We start from the raw sequence: 25,117 nt of genomic DNA, 5'->3' as shown, positions 1-25,117 counted from the left end.
CAGTACGTGATGCAGATCACAACCTAAAAAACCTGTGTGGTTCAATAGTCCAATCAGATGTGTGTGTCTGTGTGTCCCTCACACATCTCCAATTGCAGTCCCTTGACAATACTGACCTACACAGAATGACAGATTTTGATGTCTGAGGACAAAAGCGATCAGAAGGAGAGAAAGGAGAGGCGAGATAAGTAAGAAAGGCAAAAGGAAGGGGAGTGGATGAAGAGGTAGGAGATGAGAGGAGAGAGAGAGAGAAAACAGACACAATACTGTAGAGAAAAGGTCAACAGAGAGAGAGAGCAAGTGTGAGAGAGAAGATGAAAAAAAAGAAGAAAGAAGTGGAAAAGTATGTCATGCTTTTTCGGGGGAGGAGGAACTGCCCCATGGTGCCGTGGCCTTTAGTCTGACAGACTTATGATCAAAAGATGAAAAAATAAAAATAAAAATCCCATGGGACTTCAAACACAAACTAACTCATAGCGTATTGTACAGTTATGTCTGTCTAACACGAGTTGTGCTGCAAGCCTGGAAAATCTTGAGGCCATTGGCGAGGCGTTGCCTTTCAGCATCTGTTTTTATCCCCATTTCCTCTGAAAGAAATCCCTGCCTTTTCTCCACCTCCTAACAACAGCTTTAAGCTCTTTCTCCCACTATTTGCGGACTGCTTTGTCAAACCTTCTCCTCCCCTCTTGGTCTCCCCACCACCCTCTATACCCTTCTCTCTCCTGACCCGAATGAGGGCACTTATCATCCATGCCATCGTTTTCCTCTCTTCTCCCCCTCAATGAAGCAGCTCTCCTCCTCTGAGCAGCTGTAAGAATAGCTGCTGGATAAGCTTATTAAACCAACTCGGGAAGAGGGAAACATACAGACTTCTCGCTCACAGGATCACAAATGCATACAGGTAGTGGATGTGTAAACGGATGCACTAGAAGGAAGGGGGAAATCTAAACATATTGAAAAGGGAAAGAGGGCTTCATTGGGGAAATAAATACAGACAAGTGGGAGTGGGATGGGGGGAAAAAAAGAGTGAATCCATGGAGAAAACGTATAGTCCCAATCTCCCCAGTGGGATTAGTGTAAATCTAATCTGCCCCGCTGTCTCTTCTCCTTTCAGCCTCGGCTTAGAGACGCTCTCAGGAAGAGAGCAGACGTCCTAAGAGCCTTGAGCTGTTAGCATTAGCTCCAATCACCGTAAGCTTCCTCTGCACCACACTAATCAATTACCAACCCTGCTCATCTGCCTCTAAACTTCCCATCCATCCCGAACCATCACCAGCCTGTGACCCTCAGCACACAGACACACGTACGGCAAAGCTCCTATAAATGAGACCCATTTACCAACACACAGGATCTGTTGTCCTAATGAATAGTGCACCGATGTCTGTGGCAGCTCGAAGTTATCACATTAACACATTATTCCAATATAATTCCAACCATCTTTAGTAGTGGTGACCAATATGGGTTTTCCAATGGCCAATGCTGATATTTAAAGATCAGGGGCGGCCGACGGGCTCATATATCATCTTTTTTTCTTTATTTGCATCTGATCTGTGTACTGTTACTGTCTGTACTTATTTTGAATATAAACTGTATTTACTAAATAAATTGTATCTGTATAATATTTCAAAAAACACCACTGCCCCTAAGAATTACCTGCTCAGAATATAAGACAGGTGAGGTACCCGTTTTATATTCTTAGCAGGTGATTGTTAGCTGCAGCCTTGGTGTCAGATACAATGCGGTTTGACTTACTTCATTGCAAAGGACATCAACTTCTGAGGCTCTACAACTAAAAAAAAACTGGTTTTGCAAGGGTCATTTTGTCAAAATTAGTCATTTTCATTTTAAAATGGCCAAAACATTTTCTTTGGTTGGTTTTACCTTTGAGTAAGATGAATGGTATTGAGTTATACATACGCTTTATACTGTACTGTATATTGTAATGCCATGTTAGCATTAACTACTGGTATGAATTGAGATACAGCACAATGATAATTTTAAGATTACTGAACAAAGAAATTTCATATCGGCAAATGCCTAGTGCCAATGTGTGTGAGAGCAGTTATATCACTGGGGTCAGAGCATGCGAACAACCCATTTCCGATTTTCTGAATGAGGCCAACGATACCTCCGGAGGCCTCAAACATTAAGCTTTGGCAGCCAGCCGATAGCCACGTCCCAGTCAGTAATAGGCGAAGAGCGGGGTTTACACTCAGCCTGCTAGTTGTGGCCTTTAGCCACTGTTGACACGGATCAGGATTACAAACAAAAGGTCGGATACATCCAGATTGGAATCAATTTAAAATTCGTAAGTGTAGAAGATTAAGTATATTTATTGCAGTTATCCTGATGAACATGTGAGCTTCGTCTGCAATCTGTTAGCAAATTACTCTCAGTCTGCTTCTTCATCCCCGTTTTGTATTTTTCATTTTCTCTCCAACCTCTTCTGTTTTCTCCTTAGGACCAAGAACTTTAGCTAACCATTACACACCAGATGGTTCAGCAGAAAGCCTCACCAGTGTTAGATTGCCCCGACACTACCCTTCTTAATAAGTGCCCTGGAAAAAAAAGCTGGAACCACAGAGGAAAACAACAGGATGAAAGAGCTCTAAAGGTCATAAATCGCAAAGGGCCATAATCAGCGGTACATGGCAATGATCCAGCAATACCCTGGTACACAAACAATCACACATACTCTGCCTAAGAATACATGCAGAACACACACACACACACACATACACACACACACACATCTGTGTGCACATAAGATCCCTCTACCTCCCAATTTTAATCACAAGCACAAATTAACGACATGCTGTGGAGTCCGATGCTGTCTTATCCCGTGAGCCTTCGTTACAGTGTGAATTAAAGACAACCTGGCTCAGGGTTGGTTCAGCACAGAGTGTATTTTAAGATTTGTAGCTCACAGTAAATAGAAACCATGTGCAAATATCAAACACTCATATTGGCTGCATTCCTCCTGTCTGGATGGATCGATGTCTGGAAGTGTGCAGCAACATGTGTGTGGCAGATCAGCTCCAGAATGCAAACGCTTAACGCTTCATCCACTAATCGGAAGATCTGCTGTTCAATCCCCGACTACTCAAGTCCACTTGCCAAAGCGTCCTTGGGCAAGACACTGAACACCCAACATGCTCCCGAAGCCTTTGCCATTGGTGTGCGAGTGTGCTGTGAATGATTAGATTACATCCTGGTGAGCCTGTTTGAATGTGTGAATGTTGTGAAAAGCGCTTTGAGTGGTCGAAGGACCAGCAAGGTGCTGTATATAGATGCAATACCATTTACCACGCGAGAGTAGAATCGTACAGTCAGAGTAAGTCACGACAGAAAAACTATCGTAAAAATATCCGAGAGAACTTAATTTAAAATGTATCAAATGGGGTATTAACTTGTGGACGTGGAGGGTGATAAGAGACAAACAGACACAACCAGGGGGCCTGTTTCTGTTTCCCAGGATGCACCTGCCCTACACACAGGCCCATCTGGCCAGCGAGATGTGAGGAAGAGCCACAACTGTGATCATGACAAAAATCCCGGCCCGGTCTCTTTGCGCACACAGTCGCACCAATGTCGCTAACTCTGAACAGCTGTGACTCGCTACCTTTTCTCAGCCAACATTCTTCTCCCGCCGTCCTTCACTGCCAAGACGGCGAGCGGGCAAACTCCAACTGACTCATCTATTTTCTCAATCACGCACAGACAAACAAACAATTGTGGAGCCGGCGCTGGCATACAGACTTAGGCTCCTATAGTCAGATTAAAATGATAGGTGATCCTCAAATGAAGAACACATGCAGCCCAGTCAATTCCAGTCATGTGATTTGATTTAGATTTAGAGACTGCTAATCAGCTACAGACCAAAAACACACATAAGACTGTACAACTGTAATAGCACTGCTTAGGACAAATGCAGTGCTGTATAGGCGAGCATTGTGCATTCAGAGCCAGACTTGGAGCTTTGCAACGTCTAGAATTGGATTTTAAACCTACACTTCCAACACAACCAGCATGTTTGGCAGCTTAATCGGGAACACATCACATGGGGCGACCGAGTGTGGCAAGCAGCCGAGGCAAGTGGACACAGTGGGGTCAGGGGAGATGCTATAATGGGGGGGCGGGACAGCAGGTTGACATGGCCTATTCAGTCACTGCCAACCCCCAAAGAGAGAAGAGGACATGGAGGGAGTGGGGGGTAGGGAATAAGTGAAATGCGAAATCAGGGTGACAGTGGGGGGGATTTGGCAACCACAAAACAACAGCTCCATTACCAAACCCACATTTCGGCACCATGTCAGCCCTTTCAAGCCCCACTGGGAGAGGAGTGGGTGAAGTGCAGGGGGAAAAAAGAGAAGCTAAACACCGTGAAGCTCAAACTTTGTAAACAACTTTCCACACAAGACCTCCTCCCAGAAAACTCCACATACACAGCGATATGTGACGTGTGTGTGTGTGAACGATGACCTTGTGTCTTCCTTCTGCTTAGAGGTGCGTGCATATTTAGTCAGGGGGGGTTTTAGCAGATGTTTTTGACAGAGAGGGTGTTAAATTATTGAGCAGTCGCTGCCAGAAGGGAAGGACGGCACACTGGGGTTGAAGAAGGTACTCTTATCTGGCGCTACACAATCCTGTCACAAACGCCTCTCAAACCGGAAGGGCGTGTTATTCTTAAAGTGGCAACCTCAAAGATATTCACTTAAATAAATGTCTGTTAAGTCACCATCGCCAAAGGAGGTAACACAATGGTGATTGAGCCTATAGGACTGAACCAGGACTGAAATCTTAAAGATTGCCTTAAACCTCCTAAATGCTCTGATCTCAAGAGAGGAGAAGGTGTTTTCAGGCGAAGACACAAAACATCATTAAAATGAGTCGATTCCTGAATGACATTTATTTCACGGAAAAGGCCGACTGTGGAAAAGAAGAGGTTACCGATGTTAACTCCAGGGCCAAACACTTAGGTTGCTTGACAGCAACAGTTCCATTCATTTATTTGCCGTGTTTCACTCAGGGACTAAACTCCTCAGTCGCTCCTCGACAGGAAAACAAACCTCACCACCGGGGACAAATTACCAAAAAGGTCAGAAGACTTTACAGCAGAGTCCTCAAGCTCTGCGGTCTCTTCTCTGCTACACTAGTATTTTCCAGCAGAACACGAACTCCTGTGTGCTTTCCGCTTTCCGCTTCACTTAACATCAAGGAAGGGCTGAAATGCTTTCGCCACAAGTGAGAGAGGAGGGCACAGAAGGATAACGGTAGTAATGAGCAATTTTGCTGATCCCTAATTAGATGAATTCCTCATTTTTTTGCCCCGTACAGTCAAAGTGCAGGAATTCAGTCCCACTCAAGGACACTTGAGTGTATGACTGAAGCCCTATTACACCATTCTGCAGAGCAAATCCGCCTGTCATGTATGTCATGGTTTATAGAAGGGAATGAGCTGGACGCTGAAACCACATTACGAGAGGGATTTTAGGTCTTGTAACCGATTTATAGGCCACACGGTGGCAGCAGAAACGAGCTGTAAACACATAGCATGACATACTATCACCTTTTAAGTTGATATATCAAACTTGTTCGCAAACTGTTGCCTATTTACGCATCCAGCATATATGAGGCAACATTAGCATTCAGTTGGAGTCATCCTTGTGACCACCTGATGAACTTAGGTCCTATATTCACCCTCCTTTTAGCTCTGTTTTGGTCTCCACCAGCACCTGAGGGAAATATCGGTCTCTTTAGGTGCTAAATGCTCCACTATGTTCACCAGTAGTTGGTGCAGGAAACTGCAAATTCATGTGATAATTCTGTTGGTTCATCACTACCAAAAAGTCCCTTCACATATAAGTAGTCACGTGATCCATTGTCCATATAAAAATATTGATTATAGTCACTTTAACAATTCTAAAAATGTAATTTATTTAGTTTATTTTAAAATGAGTGCCTGATAAGTCTATTTTATAAACTTGCTAAGGGCACTGATTGACGACGTGATGTGAAGCAGTGTGACGCAGGTGCCTGGTCCTGATAAGCCTTTGGCGTTTCAGCCTCTCACAGTGAAGTCGTCTCTCCCTGGAAGACCAGACAACACCGAACTGCTCCTCTCATCTCCGTGTGCGTCCTCAACGTCCATGAAGGAGAAGCAGAGCAAACATAAATATTCATGCACTCACACACACTGCTGTCCTTGGTCTTCACGGACTCCCTCCCTTCGTTTGCTCTCTAATCCTGTAATGCCAACAGTGCAATTAGTCACATGCCGGCTCTCTCTTTCATCACTCCAGTGAGAGCGAACTCTGGAGGAATTCAAACTGCTTAGTATATAAACGTAACACACCCCGATGCTCCTGGAGTAAACACGCACACGAACACATTCAAATATCTAAAATCCAAACAACAGCCTCTCTGACTAGAACATGTCCTTCATTGTGGAGTGGCTAAGAAGGTGAACGATGCTGCACCACTGCTTCAATTGCTCTCAAAAGTCTCGTCTACTGTTCATTTCAAGAAATGAATAATGAAGTTGAAAATGAAACGCCATTCAGCCTTAAAATAAAGCAAAGGTGGACAAAGGACAAGCTAAGAGCTGAATGAAGACAGAGAGGATCCCTCCAAAAAATGGTCATCGTCGCTGTGGTTTCAGCGGTTTTTTTCTCCCACTTCTTTACTCTGCAGTCTACAACCGCCTCCCACACAGCTAGAAACTGCATACCTATCACAACCCACTCACAAACAAACAACACAGATCGAAACTACATGAAAGAGTGAGCCGTGATAGAAAAAGAAAACGGAACAAAAGCTAATAGGATGGCAAAACAGAGAAGCAGCCCCCGCACTCAAGTTAAACAGCCTTGTTGTGAACGTCTTCTCTGTACTCTACAGTAACAGTTAAGGTAATTTTGCAGCGCCTGAAGCCACAACCTGACAGCGAGGCAGGGAGGAGCAGCGTGCCGTTGACTCTCTATATGCCAGTGTGGGGAAAGAAATGGTGCATGTTGCTGTTGTGTGGATGGAGAGCCCAGGGTTATCGCTTTCATGCAGGTTATTCCCATGTGTCCACCTAAAAATCAATCTCCATTTAACAGATAAATCCCCTCTCCGAGCCATCATCCAATACGACACCGCCGATGGACGTGCTCACGTTAAACACAGATTTTTTTTTTTGCACACGTGAAAATTGAATTTGGTTGTTGTGTGCGAGTGGTGTGTGGAGACATAGAGAAAGATATATTTCCACATGGTATTTAGCATTGACCGAAGATGTAGCTGGTAATAAACGGAATGGCTTCCTTATCTTTCCATCCTCCCAACATCCTGGACTCACATCCTGGAATCACAGGATTAAAATCACCATGCTGCAAACGCAGATTGTCACGGTTCGGCGTAGATGGAAATGTTGAGCGGTACATGCATTCGCTGTCTTGAAGAGAGAGAGACGAGGAGCTCGATAGCACTCTCGTGTTTGCATTCCAAGTACGCAGCTAGAGCCAGGTGGACATTATCTTATTTTAGGCCAACGACTCGAAGCAGGGGAAATAGCTAGCCTGCCTTTCAAAAGTGAAAAAATACATACTAGTTGTTATACCATATTTGTTTAACTCAGTACACGCAGCTCCAGCTCCGTAATGGATGCACAGACATGAGATCGATACCAATCTGCTAATCCATTTATTGGCAAGAAATGATATAAGCGTGTTTCTAAAAGACGTCTCACTAAATCTAAAACCACACAAAAGGTCTATCATTAAAGATGCATTGAGGGTGATTTTGTACATCCCATACCTACATCATTTTCACAGCGTGTGATTGCTTTGCCAGTCAGTACTAATTATACAGTGGTTACGTCAGGTGCTGAGATTCCTAGCTTGCAAAAGCTCCATTTATAACCTGCATTTACAATAACTCTGTGTGTGTGAGACGATGGCATAACAAAGAAGAAAGCAAAAAAAAAAAAAAAGCATTTTGAAGATGTCACGTTGAGCTTTTTCACCATTGTATGGAGAAAACAACAAAATTGATTACTTGAGGGAATAATCAGATTACTCAATAGGAAAAAATGAGTTAGTTGAAGACCTAATTGCATTTGGTTCCACTACCTCTTCTCTTGATGTTTATGTTGAATCTATAATTAGTTGGCACACTCACGTGGAAATTACATTTCTGTCCATTACAGGCTTTGTAAACAGTGTCAAAGACCTGTTGATGCTGCAGTCTTGGATGCTAGATAGATGGTGACACAAGTCTGACATTTCTTTAATGACTGTCTATATGCTTTGGATGAGCAGAGAGTGTGTGTGTGTGTGTGTGTGTGTGTGTGTGTGTGTGTGTGTGTGTGTGTGTGTAGAGAAATGGAAGCGGCTGACACCTCACTTAATTAGCCAGCTGAGGCAGCCAGTGTTCCTGGTGTTGCCTTGTGCCACACAGCATCCCTCTGCTGTATCCAATGCCCCCCTGGCTAACAAATAAATAAATAAATCTAGATTCGCTAAAGAGAAGAAGTTGTTTCTTAAGGCTGCTGTCTGGCAACCATTTCACACACTTCAAAAGAGGGCGTGGGAATGAAAACAGACCAAATTGTTGCCCATGGACATGCAGCGATAAAACAGCTCGTCGCCTACATGGGCGAATCTGAACCGTCTCTTCTTGCTCTTACTCTCACCATAGATGCTCTCCCACTCGTTTTCTCCTTTTTCTGTCAGATACACAAACATATATCTCCTATTCACCATTTATTTATTCTCGTCTCTTAACCGTGTGTGTGGTACAGCTGTAGCAGCGCTCACAGGTTAGATCACTGGTCTCTAAAAAGGAACTCCACAGAGAGAAGAAGCACGAGGAAAGAGAGCCAGCGGGGGGGAAATAATCCAATGACCACTTTTGGTCAAAAGCTGCAGCAGTCAGCGACAAGGCCTTAAATTTAATTTCCCCTAAAAGAACATTTATCCTCTATGCCTTTTTTTAGCATGTTATTGTTCAGCCTCAATCCGACCACAGCGGTCAAACTGAAGACAGTCGCTGATGTCGGCCCTAAAAACAGCACGGAGCTCCTCTGCAAACCAGAACAGGCTGATCACAAAATGATTCATGTTTAATGTACGAGCTGAAGTATAAAGAGGAGAGACGAGAGGATAACACACAAAGGAAAATGGTTTACTCTGTCACTTTGTGTTTTTTTTCTAAGCAGCTCTGTCGCATAAATACTGTCCTGAGAAACAATGCAGGGTTCAAGCATACCACGACTTCATGATGAATCAGTGTTTTTATGTTCTCGTCAAACTGGGGCGTCATCTCAAATGCTCTTTGTCCCTTTAACCGACATTTCTTTTCTTTTCAAGGGTCGTTTTGTCACATTTGTGTCAAAAAACAACATGAGATAATTCATCAGATTCTTTTGACGAAAGCAAAAAGGGGGCAGACAGTTTTGCTTTGCTCATATTGAGCTCAGCCGGCGGTATACATGCGCTCTGAAGCACACCGGTTTGAGTTCATCCTCCTCCTTCCAGCTCTAATCATGTTAGACCATGGGGCCTGTGCTATCTGTGTCCTAAAATGTTGTTTTGGACAGAAAAACATGAGACATGGATATTTTTGGCTGGATTTTAAGCTGTAAATAGACAAGATGCAGTTCCCTTGCCTTTTTGGAAGAGAACAGATTAAGTGTGGGTGAATGCGTGTGCAGGGCTGTAAGCAAGGACATGTGGGATGTTACACACAGTTGAGGATGGGCCCCGGCTCCAATTATCCACAAATGCTTGACAAATGCCCAAGGCTGCGTTGCCAATTGCTTAAATCAACTGAAAACTTATATGTGCACTAACAACTAACACACAATATCAACTAAGGGACTTAAAGTGGCTCCTGCTTTAATACTCAACTTTGAGGCCCCGTCTTGTAAAAAGGGTCTTTGTGCCAAAATGAAGACCTTCATTATCTCAGCTTTGTGCTTATGTTGCATATTCCTGAATTCATTTGTGCTTGATCAAAGAACCATACAGCAAATCTGGGGGCCAGGTCCAGCAGAGGAAAATGTACACATTGTTTAAACAATATGGAGAGTTACTGTAACAGGGGCCCCGCAGCTCATGTTTGCTTTTTTGTTTCGGCCCCGCAACTTGATCACAACATCCCACATTAATCTTATGTTATAATAATGAATCAACTGATTCATCTAATGTAATAAATCAGTTATCAGATCACTCATTCATCAGCTGACACAACCTTTCCCTCTGAAGAGTCAAAACAAGCAGGTGTAATTCAAGTCTGATCACTTTTGATGGGCATCTATATCATTTTCAACATTTGATTAAGCTATTTATAAATATAATAGTCTAAAAAAAGTTGATGTCCTAAGCATACTTTCATCTTAACAGTTTTGGGCTCGCGCCACTTGTGGATTTAATACATTGTCGACAGTGAACCAGACCAGCTTGGATACATACAAAACACTGATAAATAGCCTACACACTTGGAGATCACTTAAGGCATCTTAGCCCAGACACTTTGGGGCCCCTACAGCTCAGTTTGGGGCCCTTGGGTACCCACACACACACACATGTATTTTGTTGGAGAGACAGAGCCAGAGAGTAACGTGGACTGGAGGAGACACACAGACAGACAAAGACGACATTTTGCCTTTCATTTTCCTCTTTGTACTCACCTCTCCTCCGTGGCCATCAAAAATCCCAAATATAGACGGGTGACTCTTGTTGACCACGTCGGTGAGCACCTCGAACCTGTCCTCCATGTGGTCTCGCCGGCCTTGGATGGAGTACACGGCCACGCTGTTGCTCTTGAACTCCCAGGTCTTGGAGAACTCCGCGTCCAGGACGTCCAGCCCGCCGAACCGCTCGTTCTGCATCATCTCCGCCACTTTCCCCTTGACCATCTTGACCGCATCCCGGCTGGACTTGACGATGGTCTTCACTTCGTCCGTGTGGAAGAAGTAACTCCACAGAGCCAGGCTGATGCACAGCAGGAACAAGGTCTCCGGTCTGAGCAGAAAATAACGCATGATCCGACCTAACAGAGACAGCAGGGTCATCGTATCCTCTATCATTTATTTACATGCAGGAAATCGCGGCAGGTTGTGTGTCGCTCGCCGCCGCCGCAGATTTCAGTCCATCGTCGTTGGTGTGAGTGGTTTGGTGGCGGTGAAACATTTAAACCGAGCGTTTCACACCCGGGACACGAATCACACTGACTGACCGAGTGACACTTAAAGGAGGAGGTACGGTGTACGCGTACGCACTCAGACCGGGAAAACAAACCCGATGCTCCGGCTGCTGGTTCCCCTCTAGCACGCAGCCCCGCAGTGAGCCCCCACCGGCTGTCCGTGGACCATCTGATGCAGACCACCGACTTCAAACCCCCCCCTGGGGACACAAATCACAGGTCGCCTGTTTTTGATTGCAAAGTGTGTGTCTGTCTAGATGAGAGCCGTGGGCAGAGTCTCTTCCAGGTCAACCCCGCTACTTGTCCCCAGTCCTGAAAATAGCGGTCCGCGTCGAAGCCCCCAACATTCCCAGCTGCCACACTGGCTGCGACTCTTTGCTGTTGACTGACTAAACAAGGGTGCTGCCTTCAGGTGCAGCTCGTAATGTCCCTCAAACGAGTCAGAGATCCAGAGGAGCCAGTGTGGGGTAATCGCTATTGATCAATTCTGTCAGTTTGGCTTTTAAAACTTCACAAAGTACCCACAAATAAGGCTGGGTAGTATAGTACACATTATCACCCATAGTATAAGTGAGTTCCACTGCTCCACATAACATTGGTCCAAATTCTTCCTAAAACTTTGAATTATATCTTGCACATAGTAATGTATTTGAGTACAGAAATGTGTAAGTCATGGCAACTTTATTTGCAGAGCACAAACAAAGTGCTTGGATTATAGAGACATTAGAACAACATAAAAAAAAAACACGATAAAAATCCAAATAAAAATTGGAATCGCTTGGAATTGGAAATTGGAAAACTTGTTGAATGATAACACATTGAGATCATACAATCAATATATCATTTCACTGACATTTAATAAATTACAATGTTGAGCCCTTCCCACCAACACAACAGTTGAAGAAGTGGAAACAGAGTTCCAGCATCTGTGGTTTAATTTAATCAAAACATTCACAAAAATACTGCCCCATAGGTCTTGAACTGAAATGATCTAAATCCCCAAACTGAATTCAGTTCAGTTAGTTTTTAGGTAGTTCTAAAAGAGCACTTTTTTTTTTACCAAAATTGCATAAAGCAGTATTTAAATAAAATGTCCATGAAAAGACGACAACATTTCACCATTCAATATGGCCTGTATGCATATTGTCCATTAATACTTACACCTCAGTAGTGTAGCTGATAAGTTCCCACGTTTCCTTTCACTGTTCCTCGGCCTGCTTATTCATGATCGTTAATGTGTGTTGTAAGTTTAGATATTTCCGATAGTACTTGAATGCATCCAGAGAGCTGCCATTGCAGGTGCGCTCACAAACGAAGGATTGATTCATTCTAACACAGGGGCCTTGTTTTGCCAATTTCCTTTTGCATATTGAATATAAGCTCAGTTAAAGCTCGATATTGACTAACATGACAAGGGCCTTAAAGAGATCTTTGAGGAGAGTCCTTGTGTCATTAAAAGTCTTCAATTCCTAATTATTTCAGATAGTTTTGTGCTTACATGGTGCATAATCCAAAATATTTTGTGTGTAATCAAAACATCACACAGCAACTGGTTTCATGTAATATACCACCATCAGAGTACGTTATCTGTTATTAGGGGAAGGGATTAATAGGGTCCAGCAGCTAATTTTTGCCCTATGACACCCACTTTAAAAAAAAAAATGCTTCTCCTAACACAGAAGATGAGTTTTAATGAATTAGGAGGAATACTTCGGGGATTATCTGTACCAAGAATGCATGATGAATGAGAAATGTTCACTGTTTGAACAAGTATGTCACATCCCCCCATTCCTGGCTTCTCTCCATGGCTCCATGTTCGTTTTAGAATCGAGTTTAAGATTTTACTGATCACTTTTAAAGCACGTATGGGTTTGGCCCCAAAGAGTAAATGTTGACCCCCTATGAGCCAGCTCGCAGCCTTAGATCCTCAGGTGGGGCCCTTCTGGCTGTTTCAAAGTCAAGGCTGAAAACTAAAGGTGACCGTGCCTTTGCCATCAGGGCCCCTCGGCTTTGGAACGAGCTGCCTGAGGAGATGAGGCTCGCAGAATCAGTAATCTCTTTTAAATCACTTCTTAAAACATATTTTCACAGACTGGCTTTTATGTGATATCATCGCTTTTCTGCTTCATTTCTGTTTTTAAAGGTGCTATATAAATAAATAAAGTTATTATTATTATTGATTTGTGAATATACACATTGTAGTAAATAGTGAACGTGTAATCCTTCTGTAAACTTGCACTTATTACAAAACATTGACAGATCTGGCTGAGTTGAAATGTGTCACAAGGGTAATATGTAGTCTATTATTTATCTTAAAGTGTCGTTCCTTTGTTCTATTAGTGATACGACAGCCAAATTGGTTGAGCCCCATATCATCCGAGTCTTTATCTTCAATTTCAACATGAAAGTCATTCTCCCATTCTGTTTTAATTGTAGCTGTATTTTCTTTCACTGCCCTGGAGAGTGACCCATAGTATCATGTCGCTATTTGGTTGAGTCCTCACTGTGAACAAATATTTGTTCCAATGAGGAGATTGCGCCACAATATGGAGACTGTTTGAGATTGGATATTTCATGGTTTTGGGGGGAAAATATGCAATTCAGGTTTTGTTTATAGGTATAGGTCATCGGATCTGTGTTCTGAATTGTGAGGGGTCACAAAATATGATCAAATGCTGTGGACAGTAACTCTCTTAAGTCAAACAAAATGTCCTCAAGAAAATATAATTAATTCAGTCAAATAAATGTTAGACTCTCCTTACTATGATATTGTTGTTAAAATGATTTGCAAATCCGGGCAGTGTGTTTACTTGAAAATAAAGTACGTGGAATCTTACATTATTTTTTCTGTTTCTTTTTTGATGTCCAAGTTAAGGTTAAATGGTGTAATATTGTATAAATTTCTCGAAAATATTTAAGTTGTTTTTTCACTTTGCTGGCCTAGCCTGCACAGTAGTCTTAAGTTATATACAGTATTTAGCTTCATACATTTTTTAAGGCCTATCCTTATTATGTTGCAACAGGGAAAGATTTATTTATCTAAATAAGACATAACATTACATTTATTCTATTCTGTTCTTTTTTCTTTTCTTTTATAATTAGTACAGTAGGTTATGGAAGCCTTGTGTCAAAGCTTACCTTTTATTCTTGTGTTGGATTTTCAACAGCTGTATTTATACTGTTGTTCGGAACTGTGGATTCATTGATTAAATAATTCATTGCTAAATATGTTTTGTTTAGCCTTTTATTAACTTTTGAAAATGTTTTTGAAGGAATTTTATTCAGGCAAGCAAAGACCGGCCCGGGGTCCTTGCGTATTGCATGACGTCACCGCTCCTTCCTTGGTCCTCGGTGGGGAAAACGTGGACGACTTTATTTTCAAGTGTGCTGTGGATTTCACGTCGAAATAACCCCAGTAAGTTATGTCATCACTCGCTTGTGCCAGTTGTAGTTGTCGAATACTTTTAGTTGACATTGTGTTCTTGTTTATTCACGAATATCTTTCAAAATCACTCGTAAAAACTAGCATTTTAGCCTTTAATGCTAACTGTCTGATACTGAACGTAGACCATCAGCTAGCAGCTAGTTAGCTAACATAGCATACACTGTCCCTTTTTAATTATCTAGCAGTCTTTGTTTACTTGTTTCTGAATGTGAACAAGAAAACCTTTCTATTGTGTTATTTGCTTGCTGTTAAAATAATGTCAGTAGTCGATACTCTGTGCTTGCTACCAGCTAACGTTGGCTGTTCTCTAGCAGGCGTGTTCTGCCAAAGCTGTGGCAGTTAAATCTGTCACGTTTTTGTCCTCAGAGTTCATAAAGATCCGCTGACATACACTGACCTGTCAAGTTGACGATGGAGTACATTCAAGCTCCTACCACAACCATCCAGGGGAATATGTAAGTGAACAAATAGTATTAATATCCTCGAATGCTTTTTATTGTCAGAGTCCTGGCATAAACCTTCCTCAAGTATGACATGTTGACATGTCATAGAAGGAAACACACCTGTAACTATTAACATTTCTCTGTTCACTTTAAGTCTGCAAGTGTGTGTGATTAATAATCAATTCTTATTTTGTGCTGAACTAGACTGGAGAATTGGTCATTTATTATAGTAAACAGTCATTTTTGTTTTTCAAGATTACACATCATGCCCTCTGTGTTACTGTTGAAATTACTGATTATTGGTAAACGACGAACAGTCGCTGCACGCTAGTGCATTAACAAGCTATGAATAACAAAACCTTTAGCTGTATTGACAAAGCATGTTGTCTTTTCATTGAAAGTCCAAAATTAAGCCAGCGTTTCCAGAGTTTTGTCAGAAGCTTTGTTCACACTGCTGTTTAGAGTAACCGCATGTTAATGTTTATGTAGTTTTGACAAAAACATAGAAATCGAAATGGTCATTTCTATGATTCATGATCTCATGTACATTTTAAATGTCTGACTGTTAACTAGCATATCATGTTAAAGTGAACAGAAATCATGACTAAGTTATGCTTAGAGAAATAGTCAGCAGTAATGTATAGTACATGTATGAGGTGTAAAATGCCACATAATTTATTTATTTTCACCAATGTTCCCCCCCCCCCTCAGCCTGTGCTGTACCTGTGGCGTCCCCATTCCTCCCAACCCAGCCAACATGTGTGTGGCCTGCCTGCGTACTCAGGTGGATATCTCGGAGGGGATCCCCAAGCAAGTCACGGTGAACTTCTGCAAGCAGTGTGAAAGGTTTGTTTCATTGCTTCAACAACAAGCAGAAATCAATCATGCTTTTTCTTAACGTGATACAAAGTTGAACACCTTCCTCTTTCATGCAGGTACTTGCAGCCTCCAGCCACCTGGATGAAATGTGCTCTGGAGTCCAGGGAGCTGCTGGCTCTTTGCCTGAAAAAAATTAAGAGCTCTATGACCAAAGTAAGTGTGATCCTCACGAAACTTCACAAACACACTAGCATATTTTCACTCACAAAAAAGACACAAAAAAGTAAATGAACATTGCAGGTAAATAGTCAAGTGTGTAACCTGTCCCGTCCCTTATTTTTCTATCTTCATGCTTTCAGCCCCATCTTGTTACTGAGCTTACTTATTATGTATTAATATAATTAAATTTAGCTTACACACATGCTATGGACTCATTTTATCATAGCCTCTTAAAATATAATGCTGCCTTATACAATATGAGAAATGATGGCCTCAACAGTTCAAACAAACAAATAAACATTGTAATCTTCACGTTTCTAGTGTTCTTTTATCATGGATTGCATTATTATAATATTGTGTCATGTACTTCATGGATTCAACTCTCTCCTCACAGGTGCGTCTCATTGACGCTGGCTTCCTGTGGACAGAGCCCCACTCCAAAAGGATTAAGCTGAAAGTGACCATCCAGAAAGAGGTAAGAAGACGGTGTGGGAGAGAGATATTCTGTGAGTTGTCCGTTTTAGACTGAGGGATGTCTGTGTGTTTGAGAGAAGTGAGTTTTGCCAGTGGCTGCCATCTCATCTTGTTGACCTTTAGTGAGAACCTGAGTCCTGTGCCTTTCAATGCCAACTCTATTGTTTGTGCTGTTGTATGAAGCTGTCTCCCACTGGTCAGATGTATCTAAATGGCACTGAAATGACTGTATATGCAGAGTTTTTGTCGCTGTTTGACAAACAGTTGGAGAAGATGTAACTTTTTCTTTCTTTACCTCTTCAGGTGATGAATGGCGCTATCCTACAGCAGGTGTTTGTGGTCGAGTTTGTCATCCAGTACCAGATGTGTGACGACTGCCACCGTGTGGAAGCCAAGGACTTCTGGAAGGCTGTGGTTCAAGTTAGGCAGAAGGTAGGAGTCTGGTTTAATGACATATCTTATATATATATATATATATCTATATCTCTTATGCTCCAGGCTGGAAACATGCATGCATCTGCTTCTGCACCCTTTAATGGTGACCCTGTATTTTACTCTCATAACAATGTGTTTATTTTGGTTCCTCTCATTCACTGTACTCTGTTTACTCTTTCTTTTCGCAATCCTGTTATTTTGTGTAATTTGGCAATTAAAATCTGAAGCTCTGTGTCGGTTTTATGTAAAGAAAAAAACCTTGTTTATTTAGCAGGAATTTGAACATTAAATCCTCAGGTTGTAGTTTATCTTTCATCACTGATGTGTGGCGGTAAACTTAGCGTAGCTGCAGTGCTACAGAGACTGGGTACTTATGAGATGATTGCTCAGAAACAGGCAAATTCTGTTCAGTTATAGGTTAAAACCTTCATCCTCTTTTGCTACTTAGCTACGTTAAAATAAGCTCGCGAAGATACTCCCGCTGGTGATATAACTTGACCCATTCAGCAGATACTTCACAATAAAAGCCAAAGTCCCGTCACTGAAAAGCTTTTACTGTGAAGCAATACAGGAAGTTAGGAATCGGCAGCAAACAAAAATGCTGAACGGCCTACTTGTTCTCACTTGTTTACCAGCAGTGCTTTGCCACCAGGATGTGTTTTAATTAACAACTATACTTTTTAGTGGAACTAGAAATATCAATACCGCTAAAGTTCTTAACTTGAGTGTATTTCTGAAAGGTCAAAGGTGGCGGCTGGAAGGATCTGTATGAAAATGATGATGATGATGATGCTGAAGAATCTATTTATTTTTACAGACGGTTCATAAAAAGACATTCTACTATCTAGAGCAGCTGATCCTCAAGCACAAACTCCACAAGAATGCCCTCAACATCAAAGAAGTCAATGGTAAGGTCAATGACGTATGATTGTATACATTTCATTTGTTCATGTATGTTAGTATACATATCATTAAAGGGAGGGCTTGCTATATTCCTTAGGGTCTCCAACCAAATTACACTGAAAAGTTGGAGACTTGTCTCATTCGTCACCGGTGTAACTAATGTGAAGTAGAACTGAGCAGAACATAATGTGTTGAATGTTAATTACCTCGTACCAGACAGCAAGCCGTGCATGCATATCTCTGGTGCCAATCAGTCCATACAGCTGTCCTGGTGTGAGCCTCAGAGGAAGACATGTGTTGTGCATCTAATCAGCGCGCTGTAATCAGAGCAGGCATGCCATACCAGATTCCTACAATGCAAAAAAATTATACTCTATTTAGAGATGCTATCACACACACACACACACACACACACACATGTGCATTGAGTGAAGGCTCAGCAGCAGCTCTCTGTGCTCTTGGACCAGATTGTGAAGTGGGGTTTTTCATCTTTATATCTCGGTACGACTTTAAAAGCTTTATGAAGGTTTCAACATGTGGCTGGCATATTTTCTCCCATCGGTGTGTGTGTGTGTGTGTGTGTGTGTGTGTGTGTGTGTGTGTGTGTGTGTGTGTGTGTGTGTGTGTGTGTGTGTGTGTGTGTGTGTGTGTGTGTGTGTGTGTGTGTGTGTGTGTGTGTCCTGTGAGGCGCGTCCTGTGAGGCGCGCCTGTGCTGAATTCCGTGGTGGAGGTGTTTGATGGTGTTTCTCTTCTCTCTCAGATGGGATTGATTTCTACTATAGCACCAGGCAGCACGCTCAGAAGATGGTGGACTTCCTCCAGTGCACCGTGCCCTGCAGGTTAGAAATGCCCGAATCTCTGCCTATGAAAACATTGTCTTTGTGAGTCTCCGTATTGGACCATCATTCCCCCTTTATTTAAATGCTAATCACAAGAGCATTCAAAATGATTCTGACTGCCTGCTTTCAGTCTTCACCCAACAATCCAGACATTTATGAGCAAATGTGGCAATGTCACAGGAAAAACAACTAGCTAGTAGGCGTTTATCAAAATGTTGGTTGAAGGGAATAAATGTCCTAATAAAGAAGCTCTGTTAGAAAACAGAGTTTATTTTATCTGTGTGCTTCATTGTGTTCGTTAAATGTTTTTACAAAACCTCAAACATCACAAACTCAGTCACATAAGGTGAGTTAGACTACACAAACCTATTCAATGTGTGCGGAACATCTTCTCTTACATTTATGCCCCGTTATTGTCATAATTTATCCAACTGTGACAATGTGAACTCTGCTGTCTCTGAATGACGTCTGATAGTAACACTAATAATTTAATAATCAACACTTTCTCTCCTGTTTTAAAGGTCAAAGACATCCCTGCGCCTCATCTCTCACGACATCCATTCAAACACGTTCAACTATAAGAGCACCTACTCCATGGAGATCGTACCTGTCTGCAAGGTACACAGCAAAGTGCTTTATTTGTTTTTAATTTAACTTGGATTTAGTTTCACTCTGGATCTCTTGGTGGAGCTGAGATACTCTCATCACCACAGACGAGCCAGCGCTGTCTTATTTCTTAACACGTCACATCTTCACTCTGTTAGTTCATGTTGTGTTAGAAAGCTGCTTCATGATGTGCAGATGGAAAGCTGAGGCTGTCCAGGAATCTTTCATGTTACGTTTGTTTTTGACTTTTCATGCGGAACATTTTCAACAAATGAAAACAGAAATTAGAAAATAGATTTGCTCGTTTTGCCGCCTAATTGGATCATTGTGTTTGAACTTGGACTAGATTCCAAGTCTCAGACAGAGACGCTTCTTAACTACTAAAGCGCGAGTCCAAAGTGCTTTTTACTTTCCGTTCGACCTCAGTTTGACCTTGGGTTGTCTGGTTTTGTCTCGTCAGGACAACGTAGTGTGCCTTTCTCCACGGCTGGCGCAGAGCCTGGGGAACATGGGTCAAGTCTGCGTGTGCGCCCGGGTCACCAGCACCATCCACCTCATCGATCCCAACACCCTGCAGAGTGAGTATTTCTACTGCTGGAGCAGCGTCTCTTCACGGGTCCGACTGACTAAATATTCATGCAGTCTGAGTCTGGTTGTTGTCAGCTGAGTTGTAGTTTAAATTCCTACACTCACTTCTTCAGTAATGTGAGCTCTATGCACGGACATCAGAAGTTCCGTGCTCTCTAATGAGGAATTTAGCCCCAAGATTTAGCTCATTTTCAATTTGCACACACGGGAGAGTAGACATGCTTACAAACCGTCATCTCGTTGTTTGCTTATCGTAAATAAAATCAAAAACTTTAACAAGACTGGTGCTGAAACAACAAGTAGATGAACAGAATGTTATTCAAGAACATTGATTCATTATTTAAGGTATTTGTCACTGAAAAAATCCAAACATCTCTGATTCAAGCTTTAGTGCTTTTCTCTCTTTTAAATCATTGTGAACTGAATATCTTTGTTCGACTTCAACCAGCAGCCGGATCTCCGCATGAGAGAACCAGAACCAGGACTGTGGGGGGCCGTCTGTCGGGGCCCTGCTGCAGTTCAATGAGAGCTCAGAAACATGTCAGCTTTTGTCCACAGGGACCGCCAATACCAGCACTACATGAAAGTTCCTCGTAGTAACTTTAATGTGAAAATTACTTTCTTTTAATGTTTTGGCATGAAATTGTAATCGTTGTCCTCAAATTACTTGTTTTGTTCAACCAACAGTCCAAAATTCTGTTTACTAGTCACATCAGATCATTTTTGGGATTTCTGCTTGATAAATAAAAGCAGTCAAATGATTATCAAAATAGTTTCCCAATCACGTGTCTGTGTAATAAAACATGTCAGTTTAATCTAAATGTAGTTTTAGAGATATTAGGGTTAGTTGTTTGGTCTTTCTGCTAACATAGTAGCTAAGTGGCTCACGCTAATGAACTGTAGCTGTACTCGGCTTGTGATTGGCTCGGGTGTGTGTGTGGGGGCGGGGCCTCGATACCCCCCCCCCCCCCCCCAAATCACTGCTTCGATGCCCGTCTGCTGACCACATGTTCATCACAGCCGTCTAACTCGACAGTCTAACTCGAGACACAAAACCAAAGATATTTTGTGCATGCCGTCATAGCCGAGTGAGATTATTTTGAGGGATTCATAATCAATACAAGACTGCTGACAATTAGCGACGACGTGCCTCCTCTGTGTAATCATTCATTTTGTGAGCGGCTGAGACGCTCCTCGGCAGATTTCCGTCACTTTGTAAGCGTCTCGCACGGTTTTAATTACTCTTCAAAGAGCAGGCTATTTTTGTTGCAGAAAGTTTTAGAGCAGGCTGAATAGCTGAGACAGCCTCGAGGCAAAGCTCTGTTTGGCAGATTTGGGCTGCTGTAAGCAATTAACTCGAGTATTAAAAATATTTGCGTAGCTGTTTGTCGTCTTCAGTTTACTTGCAATATAGACGGAAACACATCATTCTGTCTGTGTGTACAGATAGAAAAACACTGACAGATTCATGCTACTTTTATGACCCATGTGTTTTTTTAGATAAAGAAACTTAAAGTTTGAAGTTTAAAAACAATCTAATGCATCAACAGACGGTGCTATATCATTCGTGCTCACACATTTTCATGAATAATCTCTAACTCACTAGTTGCCGAGGTGGACGGGAACACATACTGGCGAAACCCCTTCTACAGTCTCGTTAACCGGCGGCAGCTGGAGGAGTTCATCGTTATGGACACCGACATCATCCGAAACCAGAAGCTGGGTGCTGGAGCGGGCGTGAGGTCCAATAAGGTGAGGGCGTGTTTGTGTGTGTGTGTGTTGTTGTTGTTGCAGAACAGATTGCATTATGGAGGAACATTGCTTTTCTTTTTGGAAGCAAAATCAATAGCGAAGCATTACGTTATCCCCGAGTCTGTATGCGGGATTCAGGCCAAGACGACAGGGACACGGTGTGTTCCACGGGAGTGTTTGTTTCGATGGTGCAGGAGATGAGGTTTGTAGGGACACTGTTTGCTCTCGCTTCGCTCTGAATGTTGCACCATTATCGATGCAGCTGTCTGAACTCACTGGAGGAAAAGAACAAGATGTTGTTTTAGTGACTCAAACTTCATTTATATTCCCCCCCCGTGTGTGTTTGTGTGTGCTTGTTACAGCACACCCTGGCTGAGGTGTGGGTGCAGAAAACATCAGAGATGGACACCAGTCAGCAGTATCACTGCCGTACATTCCTGGGCCACCTGCTCAACATCGGAGACCTGGTGCTGGGGTGAGTACGAGTATGTTGGTCGGGTTGGTCACATGCTTGGAGCGTTACAATTTATGCCGTATTCACTTCTCCCATTACAGATTTGACTTTGCCAATTCCAACGTCAATGATGAATACCTGAATAAGATGAACCCAAACCACGTTCCTGATGTGGTGAGACTCCTCAGTGAACAAACCAGGGCTTCCATGATCCCTTTGAGTAGCTGTTGTCGTCTTGTTGAACACTGTCCTCTAGTGGCAATTTAACATACTGACTGTAGATTTGATCACATCCGTGGAAAAATACCATCACATGAGAAAAGTTTGTTGTGTGGTTTTAATTTGTACAAACTGAATGTGGACCCTCTCAGGTCCTGATCAAGAAGAGCTACAACCGCAGCAGGAGGGTGAGGCGCAGGAACTGGAAACTGCATGAGATGGTGAGAGACCGGGAAGACAACGACACAGATGATGAGAGGTAGGAGAGACATACCGAGTTTCTGATTCCTCTTGAAGTGAATTCAAGCTTCAAGAATTAGTTGTTTTATTAAACATTGTCTGGTGTGCATATTTGATGTGTAACTAGTCATCTTTAAAGGATAAGGCGTGTGATATTCTACTTTTAAAAGGCTAAATAAATGACTTATAACAGCTAGACACTGTAGGGTTTGAGTTACATTTGCTTAAAAACAATCAGGAGTAAGTAGTGCATTTATTTATCTACAGCAGCAGAACGGTGTTGGATTGACTCAATTCAAATTACAGTGCCATGTGTCTGTTTAATAATAAAACATGGCAGTCAACAGTGTGGGTCAATTATGTTTTTTAATAGTTTCTGAACAGTAATGAAACTACACAGGCAATACCTGTTAGTAGACTCAAATCATGCAGGCTTTGGTCTTTTAAAGGGATATGTTGAGAAATGTAAAATATCCCCAGAATGATCCTTAAATTAATGCTTGAAGAAGTTCTCATGAAATACTCTTTTATAAAATGAAGGGCATCCATTTAGCACACCGTGTCCTTAGAGAATACCTAAATAAACATGTTTTTAGTCTCTGAGGAATTGGGCACAAAAAGTCCCTCTCCCAGAAAATAATGAGAAACAATTGGAACCTAAGTGGCGACTAAAGATATGATGTTGTTTTGGTAGGTTAGTGAATAATTGTAAAATGTGAATGCCACGTATCCTGTAATGTTGTGCCACATGGCTTTTCCTGTAACTTGCTTTTCGGTCTTCAGACAATACCAGGACTTCCTGGAGGACCTGGAGGAGGATGAGGCTCTGAGGAAGAATGTTAACATCTACAGAGGTGAGCAGCTGCACACTGCAGACTTCACGTCAGCCTTTCTGTTGATATGTTTGTTTCCATGGCTGCTTAAGATGACAATAGATCTAATGTCACACACGCTCATTATAGATGATGTATTAGACAGTTAATGAAAAGAGGTGGATTTTGAATTTCAGATGCGGCCAAGATGCCAGCGGCGAGCGACACCGAGGATGACGGAGCACCATGTGTGTCCCTGGTGGAGATGCTGGAGGAGCTCAGCCTGACAGATGCAACAGGAGAAGAGGGTGCCGACATGATGACGGAGTAACCGGTTCCCATCCTTCCTGTGTGACACTGACAGCTGATCTGTCAAATACAGGTCCGCCCGTGATACAATTACACACAGAACTGAGAGCAGATTGAGGACTGAGTGCACCACTGAATAATAATGTGTCATCAGACTGTAATGTAATGACAGTTAACATGGTGGGTTATTATGGTGCCACCTGGTAACCAATGTGCTTCTAAAGTGCTCTCTTTGTCATTTAACATTTTGAAGTGATGTGGAAATTGAGTGCTTCTAGTTCACTATATCAAAATTAATTTGTCCTAATCCACACTTTTCATGAATATTTTTTTGGGGGGGATTTAAAAGACATTAGATGGTCCCTTATCCATACCACATATGAATTATATGCAGTAACTTATTGTCAGAGAAATTTGTGATGTCAGATAACCTGCAATTTATGAAAGCTGCTTCCAATTAAACTTAACAAAAAAAAAATCTTAAGATTGAATACTTATTTTTGTTGTTTTGCCATAAATGTGTGTCCACATTTATTTTACCAGCTTTGAGCAACTCCTCCTTTGTGCACTGAGAGAAGATAGTTTGCATCAACAGCACACTCAGAAATCAATGCATACATAATTATTTTGTTACTTATTTAACACCCGTGTAGAATCGGGTAGTATGGAATTGAGACCAGTGATTTTCATTGTCAAGTTCTCTGCTCTGTGTATCCACCAGAGGGAGCTTTGGGCCACTAACAAAAGAGAAGAAATGCATCCGAAGAGGTTGTGTTGGTAAATGGCGTCATATTGCCACCATGGACATTATTCAAAATACTCACCCAGCTTCACCACCTTTTCAGCCAGAGCGACTGCCGTCTGTGCTCTGATGCGGGCTGCAGCTGGAGATGCAAATTAGAATCGAGGCTGCTCTGAGTAAGAAGTGTCCTCACCTGTTTATGGCTCGTGTGTAAACAGTTGTGTACTGCAAGCTGTCACATTTTAATGTACACCAAAGGTACTTGCAGACACGCATCTGAGCTTCATCAGTGCTAGATTCCACTCTATATTTTGGACACTTTACACCCAGAAACATCCTCACAATGAAGCTGTCAAATGAGGTGCTTTTGAACAAGTAACATTGATTTATGGTAATAAGTAAAGAAATGGCTAAACACTTTCAAATGATGTGCAGATTTTAAATGGTCTGATATGTAACATTACCACCTCGTATTTCACGCTCTTGTACGGATTAAACGGAACACAATACACAAATTGAATGCACTGCATACAATTCTTTATGTAAGAAAAAGAAACGAAAGCATTCTATAAGCAATATCAATAAAGTCTTATGAAAAGTAATTGTAATTTCCCATATATCTCGGTTC

At 42.1% G+C, this 25,117-nt stretch overlaps 2 protein-coding genes across 3 annotated transcripts in view; one reads left to right on the top strand and one right to left on the bottom strand.

Moving 5' to 3' along the window:
* ppm1lb (protein phosphatase, Mg2+/Mn2+ dependent, 1Lb) overlaps positions 1-11,074 on the bottom strand; it is a 37,717-nt gene extending 26,643 nt beyond the window's left edge. The window contains exon 1 of the mRNA XM_076100756.1: positions 10,676-11,074. Within this exon, the coding sequence (XP_075956871.1) occupies positions 10,676-11,074 (399 nt within the window). The remainder of the gene's footprint in view (positions 1-10,675) is intronic.
* A 3,409-nt stretch (positions 11,075-14,483) lies between these two features.
* Positions 14,484-25,074, top strand: nmd3 (NMD3 ribosome export adaptor). Of its 2 annotated transcripts, XR_012956206.1 has the most exons (17): positions 14,484-14,605; positions 15,002-15,090; positions 15,790-15,924; positions 16,014-16,110; positions 16,511-16,591; positions 16,894-17,022; positions 17,843-17,933; positions 18,689-18,767; positions 19,289-19,385; positions 19,834-19,951; positions 21,568-21,713; positions 22,076-22,188; positions 22,269-22,341; positions 22,539-22,645; positions 23,410-23,480; positions 23,636-23,820; positions 24,469-25,074. XR_012956206.1 is itself a non-coding variant. In XM_076100618.1 (16 exons), exons 2-16 carry the CDS (start codon positions 15,047-15,049, stop codon positions 23,767-23,769), a joined length of 1,515 nt encoding a protein of 504 aa, XP_075956733.1. In that variant the 5' UTR covers positions 14,484-14,605; positions 15,002-15,046; the 3' UTR covers positions 23,770-24,058. The 2 variants fall into 2 exon arrangements, 1 of the variants encoding a protein (XP_075956733.1); XM_076100618.1 differs by lacking the exon at positions 24,469-25,074 and having other exon boundaries at positions 23,636-24,058.
* The last annotated feature ends 43 nt before the right edge of the window (positions 25,075-25,117 follow it).

This window comes from Anarhichas minor, unplaced genomic scaffold, assembly GCF_050575085.1.
Source record: "Anarhichas minor isolate MPS153535 unplaced genomic scaffold, ASM5057508v1 ptg000026l, whole genome shotgun sequence".
NCBI lineage: Eukaryota > Metazoa > Chordata > Actinopteri > Perciformes > Anarhichadidae > Anarhichas > Anarhichas minor.
This window is presented reverse-complemented; position numbering and strand designations above follow the sequence as displayed.

Coding starts and splice junctions, on each gene's coding strand:
- nmd3 (XM_076100618.1), top strand. CDS start 15,047: ATGGAGTACATTCAAGCTCCTACCACAACCATCCAGGGGAATAT. Junction 15,925..16,013: donor TTCTGCAAGCAGTGTGAAAG/GTTTGTTTCATT, acceptor TCTTTCATGCAG/GTACTTGCAGCCTCCAGCCA. Junction 22,342..22,538: donor CAAACCACGTTCCTGATGTG/GTGAGACTCCTC, acceptor GGACCCTCTCAG/GTCCTGATCAAGAAGAGCTA.